Below are 20,516 nucleotides of genomic sequence, written 5' to 3' on the forward strand. Positions count from 1 at the left end.
TTGCAATTCCGGAACTAATTAACCAAAAAAAAAACCTGCTTATTCTAGCATTTTCCATCACCAATAAATTTTATGCCCCGCAATTTGCTAACATCCTGTGTATACAAAATATACCGTAAGTAAATGTGAGCATTTCATCGAATGCATATTTGTATAATATACTTATTGTGCATACTTATTTTGTGCTATGAATACCTTCAGTACACAACGACTAGTTCTGTATATGCTTATGATATTTCTGAAATACGTGCATTCCATGATTGCAAGGTGTTAGATGAATGTAGTTTGTGCCTATTAATACCAAGTGGAGATTTACAGTGTTTATAGGTCAAGCCAAACATATTGTAAGTTTTATCCTATCATAAATAATTTCAAGTAATGTTAAATATTAAAAATGCAATTCCTTTAATACAAACCCAAAGTCATTCAAGTATGTCCAATAAGGTCTGTTTCCAACCCAACAAAACCTGAAACTGACTAAGCATAAAATTATAATGCATTCATGTTTACTCTTTATACCAAAACTATATCAAATGAGTCTGAAAATTGATTCTACAAAAATGTTTTATGTACACTACTTGTATTTTTCTCTTCCAGCTTCACCCTCGAATATTCTTGGGAATGGCTTCCGAAAATATCCATCCTGTGTTCCGCTTCTGCTTTTGGGTGAACCAGGGTACATCTGCCGCCCAGAAGTGAATGTCCTGAACTGACCTGGAAAAACCATCCACCCTCAAACTTCAAAGCTGGGTCTCACATGCCTTGTTAATTATTCATTTTCTCATCATTACTATTATTTAAGGGTTATTCCGTCCACTAATATTTCTCAAAAGATATTCCCCAAGTGTAATAATTGCTATCATTGATTTATTCCTACTTTTTCTGAGCTTCCGTTGGCAAATGCAGCTTAAAGCAGTAGACTCAGAAATCTCCCTGGCTGGTGAAAATATCTGTGATGTCACTGAAGAGCGGGTTCAGTCAAAAATTTCATATTTCCTGAAGAGGTCAAATAAACTTTGGGATTACTTGCAAGATCAGAACAGACCTGACATAGGAATACTTACATTTAATACGTCTATAAAATCAGGAATGTAACTAGACTAGTTTCCAGCCAGGGCAAGCACTCATCTTGGCACCCCCCTCCTTTTTTTCAAAACAACCAAACCAAAATCTTTCCCAACAACACCTCATATCACCACCACATATTCATTTCACTACAATATTCCAAATATAGCTATTGTGATGTAACTTAGGTAGTAAATAAATATATTTATTTGTAATTACTATTTCATTTTTAATACAGCGCAAGGTAAAAAAATACTCTCCCAGTTTAGCGGCCCCCAAAATGTGGCGGCCATCTGCTCCCTTCTAGTAAAGTCCCTGTATAAAACTTTTCCTGTGTATTGCATGATCAAATAAAGACAAAAAAAAATTCCTTTACCCAGCATACGTACAGTCCAGCGCACTCAAACTTCCAACTGTTGGTGACTATAATTTTGCAAAAATATGTCATTATCACATGGTGATTCAAAATTAATTTGAGCTTCTAAACTATCTTGTGCCAAATAGGATGGTACCTAAACGAAAGAATAACTCCACTTCCTTGCGATACTAGTACCTGAGGATGGGGGCGCAGGTCCAATGTAAGACATCTCAGCAAAAACCCCCATGCGTTCCAGATCAGGTTTGTTGAATCTGAGGCCATACTCATATTTCTCTCTATCCACCATCTTGAACTATGCCTCCTGCCTCCAAGCGCAAAACCACGATACACTGCAACAGGCAACAAAACAAAATAAAAAAATTAAAAAAATAGGAACAGTTTACTTAATTGAAAGTAATTATTTGCAGCTCATTGCAAGTTGAAAATTTGCTATACCTTGAATTTCAGTGTGCTGATTACCAATGCTCACTTGTGTATAGAGATGGTACAATGAAATTATTCTCATTATGAAAATAATTTCTTAAAATTCACTTCAAATAATTGTGTTAGTATGTGCATATTATTAGTTGGGGTGGTCCAATTGCCCCCATCAAAGGGACTAATCGGGGCATGTGGGCCATAGGTTTTGGGAAACTGGACCAGGTATGGGCAAGTTACCTCAACCATGATACACTTACCACACAATTAATGGGGGTAGTTACTTACTTAGTAAGTATGTACTTACTTAACAAGTGAAATCCCTTTTTTTGTTCCAGATCATGGTTAGGAATTATATTAGAAAACTTACAAAGGTGCGGATGGAGGTCAGTATTCAGAGAATCTTTGGAGAGGGCCAGAGAAGATATCACAAATGGTAATTCTTCTGCAAAAAGATCATCCAAACTGTATCGCATCCGAAGAAGTACCCTGCATCACCACATGAGTGGAACATGAGGAATTCTCTGGAAAGTAGCCCAAAGGGCTACAGGAGGTGGAGGTAAGCCAGCTTTACCATTAGAGGCAGAGAGAAGTTTGGCTGATTGCTTGAAAACAACAGAAAAGTGGGGCTATTGCTTGAGCAAAGAAGAGGTTCTAGATGTAGTGCAGACATGTTTTAATGTCCATGATCTGAAAAAAAGATTTAAAAATGGTAGGCCTGGAGATGACTTGTTCATCAGATTTAGGGAGAGGCACAAACTGTCCACAAAGAAGCCTCAGGGAGTGGAGTATGTAAGAGCAGCTCAATCGAATCCACATAATTGTACAGTTTTTTTTATGGGATGGAAAAAGCACACCAGGATTATGGCCTATATGGAAAGCTCCCACCTCGTGTTTAATTGTGATGAAATATATTTTTGTAAAGATCCAAATAAAACAAAGGTGGTCGGCCACATAGGAGCAAAATGTACTGGAATGGTAAGTTCAAGCGGGCGAGAAAACACTACAGTGTTGTCCTGTTGCTTAGCTGCAAGTTGCCACTTCTCTGCGTGTTCAAAGAAGAGCACATTCTCGAATCTTGGATCAATACAGATTCACCCAACGATCATACTCAGTACAGCTCATTAACAACAACAAAAGAAACAGAATGGATGACTACTACAATATTTGCAAGGTGGTTCAATAAATGCTTCTTACCAAATATCCCTGCAGAGAGGCCTGCTCTGTTAATTTTTGATGGGCATGTGAGCCATATCTCACCAGAATTGATCGCTTTAGCACAAGAGAATGATGTTCACTTGCTGAAACTTCCAGCCCACACATCTCATGTCCTGCAACCCCTTGATGTGCAAGTCTTTTGTTAAAACAGACGGGGACAAATCTCTTGCAAAGTGGCCACAAAAAAAAACCCCAGGGAAAAAATATCCAAAGTAGATTTTGTTGAGCTTGTGAATGAGGTATTTGAGAGGGCTCCAACATCCAACATTGTGAACAGCTTCAAATTTACTGGAATCTATGATGACAAAAAGAAAGGTCCTAACAGGCATGCCATTAGTGAAAGCATTTTCAGACCCAGCGACATTGCTAAGTAGGTACACAGAAAGTCTTAAACGCAGGGATTTGTGACAGATACAAGAGGTGAATACTGCACTACCTGGTCCCTCAAATGGTAACAATGTTCCAAATCAAGCATTGGCATCTGTAGAAGTCATTGACCAGGAGAGAGCTGCGAGTGATCAGGACAGTGACGTGACTATAGTCCTAAGACATGATTCTACAACCTCTCCACATTGTCAGGCCAATAAAGAACTCATTTGAGGATATAATGCTTCAAATGATGATGGACGACAAAACCCAACCAGTGGCTAAGAAAAGGCCAAGAGTTTGTGCAGAGGCAGAATTGAGTACATAACAGGAGCATATGGATCCGAAACGAAAAGAAGCTGAAGAGAAAAAACAGATGGAAAGTGACAAGGAACCAAAGGAAATGAAGGCTCAGGAAAGAAACAAAACAAAAAGGGGATTGTCTGTAAAGTTGGTTTACGGACGATAATTTTACGTGATAACGTCATAAGAAAACATTGATGAAAAATTGCATACTTTTTAATTTTCAAATATTATTTACAGTTTTTGAAAATTTAATTTAAATAATTTGTTTGAATATAATCACGAACAATTAGTTAAAAAGCCCACCTTAACCTGTTTGATATTATAGAAGATTTTCTCGCACTGTGGTTGGCCGGTTCATGCACGCTCGGCTCAGGTGGAATGTTACAATGAGTCATGCTTTTTCGTGCGTGCAGCCGGGGTTCATTGATTTATAAGACGTTATTATGTCAAAAAAAAACTCAATGTCAAAATTTGACAAAAAGGGTAGAAGCAGTAAAAAATGAACAAGGAAAATATGAGGAGCAATTAAATGTTACACAGGTGAGTGGCAAGGAAAAGAAATAACTCTGTTAATAGTGTAAGTTTGAGCACTCCGGATAACAATTTCAGTACTCATGACGACAGTGAGACATATTAAAGAGGGGGGGGGAGATCGGATTTATACATAGAACCAGTTGATGTGACTCCAAGTGACTTTGTTATTGTGATTTATGAAAGGGAACAATATCCAGGAAAAGTTACTGAAGAATTGCCTGGTAAGGTAAAAATCAGTTGTATGCAAAAAAAAAAAAAAGGCGTAAAAACACAAACACCATAAGAGTGATCTCTTCACCTACACCTTGTTAACAACAGAGGACACTTTATAGTGCACAGATTGCCCATTAAGTAATTTGCCTTAAGTAAGTTTTTTTTGTACTACTCTATTAGAAAAGTAAGTACCTACCTAAATAACTTTACCAAACGTTTGTAAAAAAAATTTTGTTATTGTTGTCAGAAATTAGTAAAAATGTTTCATTCAATTTCTGAAAGTTTTCTCTTACCTAATCACTTAATTAAAATTTAAATTTTTATTCATTTTATCAAAATGTGAGTATTTTTCATTTCAACATTTGATTCTTTCTTTTCTAATCAGATCCGATCTAGAAATATTCTTTACTTTACTTATTGAGATGGAATCCATGCATAACACTTTCTTTAATCACTTCTAAGGAAGATTTGACCTTACGGAGAAAGGGGGTTTAAGAACATGCTTTGCTGGCAGTAGGTAAAAAAAAAAATTTTAATTTTAAAGGTAAAAATTTAAAAGTTGTAAGTATCAATTCTTCTGTGACAAGAGAGAGGCCCACTTACCTCAAATAAAATAAAACTGCACCCAATAAAAAAGTAGAGGTGGGTGGTCCACTTGCCCCAAAAATGAAGGGAACTGAGCCATCAAGCACTTAATTTTTTTTAAATTTCAATTTTAACAAATCAGTTATTGACAAAAAAAAATAGTATTGAATATTAAAATACAACTCCAGTCGAACATTATGCAATTTTTATGTTCAAAGAACACTGAAAACTAACATTTTATAAATTGACCTCAAATGAAAAAAATGGTAGGTATGGCATTATAAAACTATGGCCTACCTACTCCACCTTACCTTATATCGATAACAAGCTAAGAAAGGTACTTCCATATAAGTCTTATTAAAAGTATTAATATGTTTGATCTGATTTCCAGTTGGATTGTTTTTATGTTTATTTTCTTGCAGATTATAGTAAAATTTTATGTAGCATTGTATGTTTATAGCAATCTAACAGTATCACAGTTTCTCAATCATAATGTCAATTTTTTTTACCACCAAACAAAACTGAACATGCCTATTTATGCTATTTATAGTAAATGAACTTAGTGCTCTATTATATATATAGCCAAAAATGTAAATACATATTGGACATGGTGCCAAATCTATTTCATGACAAAAAAAAATGGACATTTAATTTTACAATTTGTTTTAATTTTGCTCAGTAAATTTTTTTAATAAAACTACTACATTTCAAGAAAAAAGTTATTCTAACCTGTACATCTAGTGAATTAACATAATCTTAACGGAATTATTATCTCTTATGCAAGACACAAATGAGCTACAATAAACTAACAAGCTGAACTAAATAATATTCTTTTTAGCTGTGAAATATTGTATATCTGTATAAATAAACATAAACTTTCCTTTCAATACATCCAATATTATGGTTTGGATGTTTTAATCAACAATATTTATAAATTGTGCATAATCATGCAAAGACACAAAGTTTTTTTAATATAAATTTAAATTAAAAGGAATTTATAAGAATTATGTTGGTTTTTTTTTTATTTCCACAGTTAGTTGTGGTTATGTACTTACATTTACAAAGATCTAAAGACTTAGGTAATGAATACCTACAACAATGAGCATATCCTCATATCTCCACACCATTTTTTTTTATTATATTTCAAAGTATTAAATAGTTTTATCTCAAGAACATTACATATAATTTCAGGGCTTAGGAGACCAAGAGCTGAATTTCTTTAGTCTGAATTATTTTTTATGATGTGGTAATCATTAAAATTTAATGAGAAAATTAAATACTACTATGAGTTTTTTTGTATCAAAATAAATATTAACATAAACAAACAGCATTAGCGCTCCCAATTATTCTAATGGCTGATAACTGATTTGTAAATAAGAGTAGCAGAGTTTTGATGTCCATTTCAATACATAAAATGTAATATATATATTTTTTTAATAATGCAACTAACCTAACTTAACCTAAACAATCAACAAACCTTTCACATCAGTTCCTATTCACCTTAGTTTCCACAACCTGCTATGTACTCTACATATTGATCCAGACAATTTTTGCGAACTGCAAGATACCATAAAATTCATTGCAATCTATTTTTTAAAAAAAAAACATGCATCTTTTTTTAAAATGCTTTTTTTCCCATATAGTGATTTAATGAGCTTATATTTACATATTTAAACTCTAGTCATTCACGAGTTTTCGCTGATAACGGCAGACAGGTAAACTGTATTTTAGTTCAGCAATATTATAAACACAATTTTTGCTCATTTCATCTGGAATTTTAAACCGTAATTTACTTCTTTTTTATCTATTTTTGAGTTGCAACGTCTGTTTCATCATAGATGTATACAGCAAGTAAGCAGCTATTGCTTCACACGGTGTTAGATTGATTGTGACTACACACTACGTATTGAGTTATACGAAGTTTAAACTATGAAAATTAATTCTTTTAATGCCCATCTAATGGCATGTCCATTTTTTTGGTGTTGTAAAACAATGGTTGTTGTTGATTTATTTTTTTTCCCATTTCTGATTAGTGTGATGAAAAGAATACAAATAATATTTTGTTTTCAGGTTTGAAAAGACAAATATACCATTTTGAATTGTTTACGCAATTTTTTCCATTACTGTTTAGCAAGACAGTAGCGACAAAAAAAAAACTTTGAATAATTGTTGCATGTTTAAAACGTCACTTATTGTTCATGATTTTGATCATGAAGTCCTATTAACCATAAAAAAATGTACAAATGACTTATTCTCAGCAATGAACGTTGGTATATGACAAACTCACAAGATCCGCTATAACAAGTACTAGTTGTAAGCTAATGAATATTCGTTATTTCGAAGTGTTAGTATTCGAGGTGTAATTGAATAGTTTTTTATTAGTATTCGTATTTGAAAATATCAATATTTGTACAGGCCTAGTGTCAGCTTAATGTTCCCAAGATATTAGAAGTATCATAAGTTAAAAAAACACAAGTTACTTGACTTAAAGGGCTATAAAAAGTAAATGTGTTCAATATTTTCCCTATAGTTGTTTCAAATCTGTGCAATGCAACAAAAACTAAAATAACTGAACTTATTTCCTTTTGACTATAAACTAATATTTTTAAAAAGTAAGTTTGAGAAAGTAATGCTCATTTTCTTTGCACAAATTCTCATCAACCATATCACACACTAAACTAAATAAAGAAGGTACTTTGAATGACTCCTCTGAAAACAAAATTATTTTTCTTTCAAAAAAAAATATTGCCAGCTTTTTGTCAGAAATATTATATATGAATAAAATAACAACCAAGGTTTAAGGCAGTTTTATTGGACGGATGAAAACATTTTTTATCTCACGTACAAATACAATTTTAGTTCCAAGTAAAACCCTTATCATACACATATTATAAAATATGCTTTAGACAGTAACTTGTTACAGGAATGATGGTCTAAACAGATCAGCAGCTAAGAGACTTCAAATCGGTACACACACAAAAACTAGTTTAAAAAACAGTGCTGAGAATTTTGCTGGACAAACACTGTGCATCCAAACTATGAGTACAGCATTGAAGTGTTTCTTAACAAGTTAAAAATGTTAAAAGATGCATCATTATAAAATAGTTGTTTTAATAGTGGCCACTTTGCTTTACACAAATTCTCATCTAACACAAAAACTCATACCTACATCCTTATCTACAAAATGGTGACTCTTCATAACAGTTTTGCTATAAATACGATGGCTACTTTCAATACAAAATTAGGTATATGATCATGTGACAATAGATGAAGTACCGTGTCAAAATTCTAGAAAAAAAATGAACATAGTCATAGTCCAGTTATATTTAAAAAATTTCAAACATTTTTGGGTAAGACCGCTACCCTTCTCTTGCTAGAGCTTTCGAGCTTTAGAGTGAGATAATACTGAGCATTACTAGAAAGAAAATAATATAATTACAATGTAAACCCTGGCAGAATATATACTCTGTATCACATACATATATACTCTGTATCACAAAGGCACAGTAATCAGCCTTATATTAAAAACAAACATGAGATCATAAGTACCAGACATCAAACAAATATATAAAATTGTGGCCAAAAACCAAACCAGAGAGTATGCAGTCTTTCATCACATAATTGTCACACTGTTATTTTAAGACATCAAATTTTTGGGAAATAATTTCTTACGTTAAAGTTACGCATTATTTTTGGTCCGCTATTAGATTCTGAAAGCTTTGAGTAGGTAGTGAACATGGCATTGCCAAAGATCACACAACAAAGCACTTTGTGACAGCAATCAGTTTTCAAGTTGCAGTCAGGTGGTGTGGTAGTTATGATGGGAAAATACAGTAAACTATGCTCAGTACATGAGTACTCATGCCTTGGGAAGAAAAAAACATTGTCGCACAAAATCATATACGTGACTGGAGAAAAAAAAAATGTTTTGGAGAAATGGTGGTATTGAAATTAAAAATTTTATTTGAAAGGTGAGAATTTGTTGCATGTGCTTCCTCAGCAATTTTCCAGTGCAATAGTACTTCACTGCAGTAAACAAAAAGATGTGGTTGATAGGCATTTTATATTCATGATGATTTTTACATCACATCAGGTAAAAAACTCACAATTAATAATTTAATAATACTTTTGTACTTTCCATGCAACAAGTTTTGTTGTCACGAAAAATTTTACCTCAACAAAAATGCTTTCCTCACATAAAAATTGCACCACTAATTCTTTAAGCTTTAAGCTATATTTTAGCATAAAATGTGCAACAATTATGTGATAAAACACTGTACTTTACTAAGAGCAAAGTTCAGTTGATGTGTAGGAAAAGAAATAATTGTATGGTTCTTTGAAAAACATCAACAGAAATGTTGGCAGAAATTAGTAACTACTTAGTTCTTGCATATACTGTAAAAACTGATCATTAGTACATAAAATTTAAATCAAAAAATCACCCTGAATTTATCTAACATAGCTGCAATAGAAACACAGTTAGAACTGCTGATTTTCAGTTAATACTCTAGAAATATGTTTAATGCAATGTGTGAAATCATGAAAAAATTAATTATTATTTATTTTTTAAAACAACCAATAAATTGATTGTTACAAACACTATATTAATTAAATAAAAAGAAGTCATGAGGAAGTAAATAATAATTTCAGTTTTGAGAACAACTGTAACATGTGATAAGTAGAGACAGGTGTTTTTCGCGATGCGCGAAATCGCGAAATATTAACGAAATTAATATACATAAACTTAAAAATGTGAAATTATCAATTACTGAAAGAAATCACGAAAAAAATTAAGAAAAAAAACACCGAAAATAGCTAAACGTCCGTATTTTGATGACTCGATAACAGTAGTCGATTATAATCGATTGTTAACGACTTTCGATAGTCTAGGAAGTCGTATTCGTGTCGCGCTAACGCCTCGCCAGAGTCGCCAATCGCCACAGTTTGTTAAAATGGCGTGGATGTAATCAAACGTGTTTGCTCTGTTTCTTTTTGTAAAACGATTTTAAAATGGTTGTGACAGTATTTGACAGGGCGGCGGAGTTTGCGAGCGAAGGATTCTATGTCTTTGACAAAGTGCAAAAAATTCTCATGTGCAAGTACTGCAACGTTAGAATAGAGTGGCAACGGAAAGACACGTGCTTGAAACACATAAAAAACAGTGCCTCGCATAAAAAAAACAAGGAAAGTCAACAATCCGGTGCAAAAAGGCAAGTTTCGCTGGAATAAGCCTTGTTGACGGCAAAAAAAGCAAAATTTGACAAGAATGAGTTCATTATGTCAACAACTTGAGCTTTTATCGAAGCGAACATTCCAAATTGAAAACTGGATGACTCGAAACTTTGTCAATGGATGCACAAGTACATTGCAGGTAGGGCGTACAATGTTTTAACAGTTTTGTGCATTCTTAAGCAGACAAACAGAACGTTACGAAAATAAATTTTGTCAGGCCTACCTACTCTTGAAATATTCATATAGCTGCGAGTCGTGTTTTTTACAGCACTTATTGGAAAAAAATTATATAACCTAGCCACAGGTAAATATAGACGTAACTTATTTGTTTTTAGGTTAGGACTTGAGCTTTTTTTGTCAGTAAATTTTTTAAAACAGTTTCCAGTACTGTGCTTTGTAACATGTTTAGGCCTAGTAAATATATGCATTTTGTAAAACCTGAACAATGCAGACAAAAAAGTTTGTATAAATTGTGCAATAATATCTTGTGAATTATCCTACTCGGAATTGTGGTAGGCCTTACAGGTTACTGAGTTTAAAAGGCATACATAGGTCTAGAAAAGTATTTATTTTTGTGGTTTGTATAAGAGAGAGTTACATTTAATTATGTTACAGTGAAAATTTTACAACACATTTTAATTATCCAACTTTTTTTATATTATTATTTATATGAAAGGCGCTGGGAACTTGCAGTCTGCCAGTAGAATACGGAAATGCTCTGCATAGTTGTTGAATTGTTGCTTGTTCTGTGCAAATATTTGGTAAAGTTATGTATGAAACTGTGTAGTTCTACTCTTAAATGACATATTACACATTAATGTAGAACTTATATTTATAAACCTCATATTGCAGTTTTAAAATCAACGAAATTTTTGACGAAAGTACTGATAAAATAGCGGAAAATATACCGAAATCATCTCGTAAAAAGTAACTAAATTTTGTAAATTTTTTCACCGAAAACACCTGTCTCTAGTGATAAGGAATCAATCTTCTGCTACGTTTGAGTCAATCCCACGTGTCATACTCAAAAGCACAGAACATAAAAGACATAGCTCAGAATAGTATATATAGGTTAAGTGAGTTTTTAAGGTATCTTTGCTTCTTTTCAAGCTGATTATAATTGTCCCAGCCATGGATTAGTTTCATTTTTTTGTATTGAAGCGTGAAACAAAGGTACGGTGGGCTTAATTTGAATCTCTATAATAGATTTTAAAAAAATTAATTTCCTGGAAAAAAATTATAACTTCAGACTAGAACTAGAAAGGCTTCATTCCAACATATTATAAAAATCTGTTGTCATTAACTTTAAGTATCAAGATATCAACTCACCATAAACACTGCAGATCCACGACAACACCAACAGCACATAAATAACTTAAGTTCACAGTGTCTCGCACAGGTACGACATGACTAGAGTGGTTGCGGGTGGGACGGGGGAGGAGGCACGCTAGGTCGGCCCCGGCTTCTTGAAGTCGGCGACGCGCAGGGCGACGGCGTGAAGGACGTGCCTGGCGTCCGCGTCTGCGGCCGGTCCCGCCGCCCCCAGCACCCGCCCGCACTCGCGGATGAAGTACTCCAGGTCGGACGGGCTCTCGCCGCCGGCCGACAAGCACTTGTTGGCCAGCTGGGCCAGGCGGGCCCGCTCCGAGCTGAAGGCCTCGTCCAGGTCGAATAGCTCCAGCGGCGGAGGGGGCAGTTCCCGGAACGTGGGCGGGAACACCTGCCACGGGAGATGACCAGGCTCGAGCCTCCACACACTATGACGTTCGAGGATCCAAATCTGCATGCATTACTGACACTGCCCACTTGCTTAGCTTGGAGATGAGTTACCTAAAACTATACTGGCATTCAATAATCCGGCTAAATTGTTGATCTGGCATGGTTGTGGTCCCAAAGATGCCGGATTAAAGATGAAGAGCCTTTTCTACACTACATGCCACAGAAACCTCTTTGCAGCGTGTAAGCATGTGAGAGTAATATTATTGGTGCATTTTGCTAGGTTACTGCTAAGTTATGCAACATTTTGTTGGTAATGGCGACATACCGCGGGCTGCAGCGCGGGCAAAGGGGTCTCGAACTGGGGCGTGATGAGCCGCAGGGGCTCGTGCTTCACCCCCAGCTCCTTGTAGGCGTCTATGGCGGCTGGGACCACGCTGGTGTTGATGGAGTACAGCCGCTGGTCGAGCAGCCGGGTGTAGTCGGCCGGGATCTCCTCCGCCGCCTCCTGCAGGCACAGCCGGGGCCGCTCCGCCAGCTGCATCGTGTCCGGGACCATGTTGTAGTCCGCAATCTGCCGACAGCACCCCGCAAGCCGTGTTAGAAAAAAAAATAAGTACAGTAGAGTCCCGCTAATCCGAACTAATTGGCACCGAACCCTGTTCGGATTAGCGAAAATTCGGATTAGGCGGAATTTTCTTATATAATGCCATTTATGGTCTTTATGAGGCGTGGGCTATTTAACATATGATGTGTCAAATATTAAAGATCAGACACAAAACACAGCTTTATTATTTAGCGTATTTAGCATAATATAAATACGTAAATATTTAAGTACTATGTACGTAATCATATTTTTTTCTTTTTAGTTGAAGGAGAAATAGATAAATCATAATTTTCTTATGTACATATTAATAAACGTATGACATTACTTGAAAAAGAACTTGCTTTTCTTTGCTTTTCAAGGTTCATAATATTGTTATAAAAAAATTTCTTTTTTCGTCCTAGCCCTGTTCGGATTAGGCGGATTTTCGGATTAGCGGGGTTCGGATTAGCGGAACTCTACTGTAATGTATTTAATCAGTGCATGTGTTCTATTGGCATTGGCTGTAATCCAACCTCCGGGTCCTCTGCATCGATCTCGTTGAGCTGCACGTCGCGTGTCGTCAGGAAGCGGAACAGGACCTCGCGCACCAGGTCGTTGTCCTCCTTCTCCAAGTACTTGTCCGCAAAGACGAGGCCCGAGCCCAGGACCACCAGGCGGCCGTTCCCCGTGCCGTGCGTCGAGAGCGCGCACACCGGCCGGCTCACGGGGAACGCCACGCTGCCCGTCGAGAGGACCGCGACGGCTGGGCGGGCCACGTTCAGGGTCGCTCCGAACGGGTACACGAAGCTCAGAGACCTGCAAGAGTACCATGTCACACCTAAATATTAGCAAACAGCATAGTGCAGAAGTGGCCAAATACAAAAACTTACATCTACCAGGCAGGCCATTTTCTTTTCTTGCCCCAACCCCCTTCCAATCCATCAACGTAATTTAATTCTATCTTCTTTTCAGATAGAATATAAGTAACAGCCACTGAGCATTGGGCTAGTTAAGTGTTATTTTGTTTGATTTAAATATAACTAGCAGCTGAGTAGTGATTTCCTGTCAGTGAGTTGGGCCACTGCCTAGCTTTGGCAGGCCAATAATTGACCATGGCCACGGGTCATGGGTTGGCCACCACTGGTAAATATAACTGTTGATATAGGTATACAGGTTTTTCGACCAAATATTTTTGTGTATAACAAAAACGTGTACACTTAAGTTTTTTTATGCTTCTAGTTCGCTTTATTTTGGCACCAGTAGCTAAAGAAAGTGTGTCCCTAATTAAATCCACCTGCATTGCTATGATGTGCCGTGTATTAAGAACACAGACATTAAATGATAACCCAAGCTAGGCTGGAAGAAAAAAAAATAATGTGTACGGTATTCTGAATAAGGTTATGATTAGGTTGTGGTATTTGCAAACCACCAAAAAACAATACAAAAATTAGTAGGTACTAAAAGTAAAAATTGACTAAGTTCTGCTTTTCTTGAAGAGTAATTATGCAGCTTTAAATGTTTAAATAAACAAACCTCTGCAAGTAAGAACTAGCTGAGTTTTAAATACATTTTGATGATTGCTGATTGTATCAGTTTTGACATCGTCCAGAGCTACGCCCACCTTAGCCTGAAGAACCATCTCCATCCCTACCCATAACCATCACCTCCCTGAGACATGTGCATGTGCAACGTGATGTTTAAATAGTGCACCACCAGCCTGGAAGAGGGTGCAAGTGATGGCTGCTAGAAGCAGTGCAATGTTTCCATGAATACATTAAAATATAACACTACAATTTGTTTTCTTTTACTCCCAAAGGATCTGTTTCTTTTCAGCTACAACAAACAACCTTTTATTAAATAACCTTATTAATTCTTTTGTACCCAGGCGGACTCAAACCTAAAACCTACCCCTGAGAAGCAATATTATTTGCAAACTGTATATATTCAAATACAGTTATTCCAAAGGTTTTTTTTTAAATTAATTTAAAATTATTTAATTATCTGAGGTGTTTTTGTGTGCAAGTTCCGTAACCTACGCAGCACGGAACTAGAAAAAACAATGGTCATCAATGACGCGGAAAGAGACCTGGTCAGTGGCCATATTTCTTTATCCGGCCAGTTTTCAACCATCACAGCTGAGGTAGGACACGTCTGCACCCTGAGGAATTCATCGCTTGCCTTCACTGACCACTTACTTCTGTTATTTCAATTTAATGTTTTTCATTTTTTTATTTTTATCCTCATGGCCTGCCTTGGTCAGCTGACTGTTTAAATAATCATTGTTACTCTTTTTAAGAGACTTTAGAAATCAGCGCATGAAGAACTGGACAGTCATGAGGGTGACTGACTACCGCTATACTGATTTGTACCGTGAAGCATTTTACAGTGCTGTAGCGAGAGACTTGTAAGCTGCATGCAAGTAACCACGCTAATAAATTGTTTGGTTCTCGGATCGAGTTCTGGCATCTTGCGAGTCCAACGCTTAGAGCGGACCAGGTCTGCAATGGTAGAGGATTTAAGTAGGGCACACCCACACATGAACGACGTCACGACCCTATTAAGGGTCTGTGTGCCCAATAAACATACCATAGCACCTAGGCACACACTATCAACGTGCATGTGAAGGACGTGCAAGACCTTATGACAAAGTTTAAGCTTCAGTTTAGTTTATTGTGTTCAGTAGTTCTTTTAACTATGTATAAGTTTACACACCGATATTGAACAAGTCATGTTTCACAAAAATATAATATAACACAAAACAATTTACTTCTGGCCACTAGGTAAAAATCACTCAAACAGTAATAAAATATCCACAAAAGATTTTAAAGTCCTCTAAATACACAAACATGTGTGGATAAACCATAAATGGCGGCAGCGATGGTGGCTGCAATGTAGATATTGAAATGTGGGATTTTTCAGAATCTAGTAGGAATTTATTAATGCAGTTTTCAGGGTAAATACAGGAACGTCTCTACTGTTCGGAAATAGAATTTTCGTAATTTTATTTTTACTTTACAGAAAAGCTATGATGTACAATATTTACCAAAATACCCTTCTGTGGTCAAGTCCCAGTCAGATGTGCAGATTTGCTAGACTTCAGTTCTTTGACGTTATAACTTTTTTGGTTCAACATGAGTGGCAGATAGGGGGATGTTGTATGGCTTTCATTTGAACATGCTGAGAACCAAAATAACTAATGCAATAAAAAAACCTGATTCAAAGAAAATGTGGTTTAAACCACAAAAACCAGGTTGTTTTGTTTTTAAACAAAATCTGTTGTTTTTTTTTCAACCCTGCTTCAATGAATACCCACAGAATACAGAGCCATTATTACATTGCCTAATTAATAACTTTTTTGATTCACCTAACCAAAGCAACTATTTCACCTAACATTACAAATGAAACACACACAAAATACCTCTCACCCAACATAAAACAAAATTCACATAAAACTATAAATCACAAAAATTTTAAAAAGCATAAAAAACACTTACCTTTTTTAGCATTAGGTATGGCAATAATTGTTTGATTTTAATATTTCTCTTTTAGATATTACAATTAATGCAAAAACAATTTGCCATTCCTCCTATTAATTTCTTTGATATCGTGAAACATGAACTGTCACTTCCCTGGTCACTACTACAATCACAACCATAAACCACACATAGGCCTACTCTACACTGTACAGTTATGTTGATACAATATACATTAACACGACCTTCCTCTTCTCTCATTACTACTATACTCATTAGGTACCCCACATATCCAACAAATCTCTTATTTACTTAATGCTTACTGCATACTTATTTAATCAACTTATAATGATCTTCAATTCAACTTATTAATACACTCTTCCTTGTATAAACGAATGCTACTACCGCTCCGACACTCACACTATAATTCGTACTTTTTTCCCACTGTGCTCTTTCGTCTTTCACTGTTCCAATACTACATACTTTATTTTCCTTCCACACACCACTCAATTTATTATCATCAGCCAACTTCCATTGAATCATTCTTTTAAAATATTTTATTATTACACGTAATAAGCTTCCGCACTTGGCCGGTATCGCAATCTAGTTTTAAAAAAATCCAGGCCTAAATGATATTATATCTGTTTTCAAATTTTAATAGTAAAAATGCATTAAAAAAATTTAATACTAATTTTATGATAGTCTGGAATCACTAAGTTAAAATATAAGTATTTATCAGCAGGAATCAAAAACATAAACATTTTTCTAACCTGTGTGTTCATAACCCTGTGTTACTTTCAAAAATTTGGCTGTGCAAGAATGTTTAACATCAATGTGTATAATTTAAGGAGCATGAAAATATACTCACTGACTGAGATCACGCTCTCTGTCTTGGCTTTTTATCACTTTTCCTGATGCTTCCGTAATCGCTCTGTTCAAGACGCCATTTGACACGAGACATTCCTTTGGGTGAAAGTATTTGAAGTAATGTGTTCTCACCACACAGTCTGGAAAAAAAAAATAAACACAATTTCTTTTCATACATAATGGGTAAGCATTGATACATATTGTATTTATTATTTTTCATTTTAAGTCAAAAAAATTTGTCAAAAAAAAGGGTACTTAAGTACAGAGCCACCTACATCCTATAATTCAGAGAAACAGAAGGAATCTGCATAGCCTGCAATTGGGAAACTTCCCAGAATTTTCCTAGAGTGTTTTTAAAAAACCATGGGAAAGCAATAGCAGGATGGTCGGAACAGGATTCAATAACTTTGTGTCCTATCAAATGCAGGTCCGACGCCAGGATTTCCACAAGCTTCCTTCAGCTGATTTTCCTAACTTACCTGTTCTCCCTGACCACCAAAACTTTTTTTTTCCCTTGTAGCATCAATATATCTGGCAAGATAACAGATATATTACAATACACAATCTTTACCATTATCATTTCTTTACATAGCCAACACTACCAGTCTGAAAACTAAAACACTGATTAACCTACTTGTTTGATTAAACTTCATTATTTGATTGCACTTCAATTAAATAGTTATTTGCATCCCTTAGGTACTTTTAATTAATAACAGTGAATATGATTATTAATATCTCATAAATTTATGATTAAAATAAACACCTGGTTAAAGATATTAAGATAATAATTTGTATGATTGTTTTACAACCAAAAAAAGGTTTTGTTGGTTTCCCTGCGTTTCAGATTTTCTGTCTGCTGGAACCCTATAACGTCAACTGTTATGCTACCTTGCTCAGTGCAAACAAGATTATTCACTTGTCTTGCCAATCAAATATTAAAGTTGATTGAATTCAAATAATAAAACAATTCACAAAACTTTGGTAAGAGCTTTGAATATATATACTGTATAGAAGTCGCCAGCCCAGGTTAAAATTTCTAATACGGTTTGAGGTAGTTGGTTAATTCACCGCCGCAATCACCACCATCTCTAGGGCATCGACTTGTGGTGGTCCCTAGCGGACAAGTGTCGAACTCTTCAAACACCCCTTCCTCTCGTTGAACGACCTTGAGCTGCAGTGAATGATGGATGAGGGGTGCGGGGAATGACAGCGGGCGACAGTGCTGCGCTCTAACGTGTAACTAACAACTAAGACGATACAGGGCGTTACAGCAGCGCACTGCAGCGGTGAAGTTCCCAAGCTGCTCTTCATACGCTCCTGAAAAACGTACCTAGAGTAAATCCTATCCGCTCGCGACTTCTATATAGTATATATATTCAAAGGTAAGAGCTTTAAAATATTTTCTTATTCTTCCCGTCCAACATCTGACTGGCTTTTTCAAGTTACACTGCCCAGCATACAGTTTATTAAATTATTTTGTAAAATGGATAAATGTCTCAGGTAGACACGAAAGATGTCGAACTACTGTGCTTTAAAAACTATATAAAAATGCAGAATGCAAAAAAAAGTTATATATGCTATGCAAGATGTAAAAATGCAATGCAAGCATAAGCCGACTTACAAAATCTTGCCTCTAAGCCATCTACATACGAAGTCAAGGTGAAGAGTTCCAAAAACTTTAAAAGATGCAGATATATGTGTACAAAAGTTTACAATTTTATTTTATCTGTAAAACTGCAATTGTGAGACTTTTGCAAAACCAGAAAAATTAAAACATTCAATTTTATTTTTTTTTTACTTTCAGACACGTGTATGATTTACTCGTTAATAATTTTATTGCATTTGTTGTGCAAGCTGCAAACATTATATATAGAAAAATTAAAAAATCCAGGCTAATTTTATCGGCACTGAAAAAGGCTGGTACAGATTTGAAATACAAACAATTACAATGAAATATGTAGGCCTATTTCAAATAATAAAAAACACAATTTTTGCTGAATCAATACCTAAGAGTTAAATGGAATTTACATACCACTGTTCACCATAATGCCATATTCCTCGAGCAGAAAATTTACGTTTGTCTGAAAGTTTTTCTCCCCACCTTCACCTAGCATGACCAGCATGCTTCCACCAGAATCAAGATACTTCTTCATACAGTTAAATTCATTTTCGGAGAACTTCTCGTTTGGACCTGGTAGAATAAAAAGGCTTACTCCCTCCAAGGTTGAATCAGTGATTTCATCTTGGTTCCTGAAATCAAAACAAACTGTTGAAGACTGCTCTAAATTAATATACTAAACATTAATGTCAAGCACAACTGTAGAATACCAAAACACAAGTTACGTTACGAATAGTATTAAGCTGCCAAGATAAAAAGAAATTTAAGGTTAATGTAAAGAAATTATTAGGTACATAAGAATAGTTTTTATAATATCAATGATTATTTTAACTAATGTAGTTCTTTTAAAAATCATTTATAATTTATATAGGTAGTGGTTATTCAATATGGTGTGGTATGTTGTATTTTTTGTATCATGTTTGTATCGTGATTATGATTTGTTAATATGTCGTATTGGTTTTTATCAATTTGTAATCTTTGTTATAATTTATATGTGCAATTATTGACGTTCTCTATACTCCAATTGTATTACATACATGTATAGGGGTCAACGGAGAGATATAATTAAATAAATAAATAATAAATATCACACAGTTTCAACTTACGTCGCGATTTTCCAGCTTGACTTCAGTTTCCTTTGCAAGACTTTGTAGTATTCGTTAAGTTTAAAACTTTCGCTTTTGGAAAAATTAAATAATATAGTATTACTTTTTTCTTTATGGTTAGGTTTCATTATCTGAAAAAGAAAATTTTAACTAACATAAAAATCACTTTTAAAAAGCATTCATTTAAATCGTATCAGACTTAACATTTTTAGCATACAATTATCTATGTCGAAATGATTTAATAAAAAAAAATACTATTTAAAAATGTTATTTATTTACTCACTTCAACTGGCGCCATTTTGCCACCTTGCTCACGGCTGGTTATCTCTTATGGCTAAGCTGCTCACGGTAGAAATAGTTCGAGGTACAGCCACACGACCTTGAGCGGTAGTGTCGTTGTTTACACTTTTGAAAAAAATAACCTTACTAGTGTTTGGCAGACGTTATGAATTGTGTTCAGCTTCAACGTAGTGGTCATTTGTATGGATTTGAACAGTGGTTGTTGCTTGGTTTGGTGATCATGTAATTATTTCTTATCGAGTGACTTTTCCCTTGACGTGTACAAGTATGTATACCAAGAATTGCTGTGTGCCGGGATGCGAAAATAGGACTGAAAGTCGCCACAGATTTCCACGTGTTTCCGATGTAGAAAGGTTTGAAGTTTGGAAACGTGTTATTGCAGCACCAAGATTTGCCCAAATAACCAACGAGCATATATACAAAGTATACCGAATTTGTAATTGCCATTTTCGTGATGATTGCTTCAGTCCAGGAACAAAGAGGCTTAACGCCAATTCAATTCCAACACTGCTTTTGCCAGGTAAGAATTTAAAAT

At 35.2% G+C, this 20,516-nt stretch overlaps 1 protein-coding gene across 2 annotated transcripts; it reads right to left on the reverse strand.

Moving 5' to 3' along the window:
- Positions 1-625: 625 nt before the first annotated feature.
- On the reverse strand, positions 626-20,002 carry LOC134533093 (intraflagellar transport protein 52 homolog). Of its 2 annotated transcripts, XR_010075249.1 has the most exons (9): positions 19,965-20,002; positions 19,682-19,812; positions 18,990-19,207; positions 16,959-17,097; positions 13,151-13,433; positions 12,360-12,605; positions 11,645-12,035; positions 1,619-1,773; positions 626-714 (listed from the first exon to the last, which is right to left on the reverse strand). XR_010075249.1 is itself a non-coding variant. In XM_063370336.1 (7 exons), the coding sequence occupies exons 1-7, from the start codon at positions 19,977-19,979 to the stop codon at positions 11,763-11,765; spliced, it is 1,305 nt and encodes a 434-aa protein (XP_063226406.1). In that variant the 5' UTR covers positions 19,980-20,002; the 3' UTR covers positions 7,876-11,762. The 2 variants fall into 2 exon arrangements, 1 of the variants encoding a protein (XP_063226406.1); XM_063370336.1 differs by lacking the exons at positions 626-714; positions 1,619-1,773 and having other exon boundaries at positions 7,876-12,035.
- Between the last annotated feature and the right edge of the window lie 514 nt (positions 20,003-20,516).

The sequence above is a fragment of the Bacillus rossius genome, chromosome 6, assembly GCF_032445375.1.
Source record: "Bacillus rossius redtenbacheri isolate Brsri chromosome 6, Brsri_v3, whole genome shotgun sequence".
In the NCBI taxonomy this organism is placed as follows: domain Eukaryota; kingdom Metazoa; phylum Arthropoda; class Insecta; order Phasmatodea; family Bacillidae; genus Bacillus; species Bacillus rossius.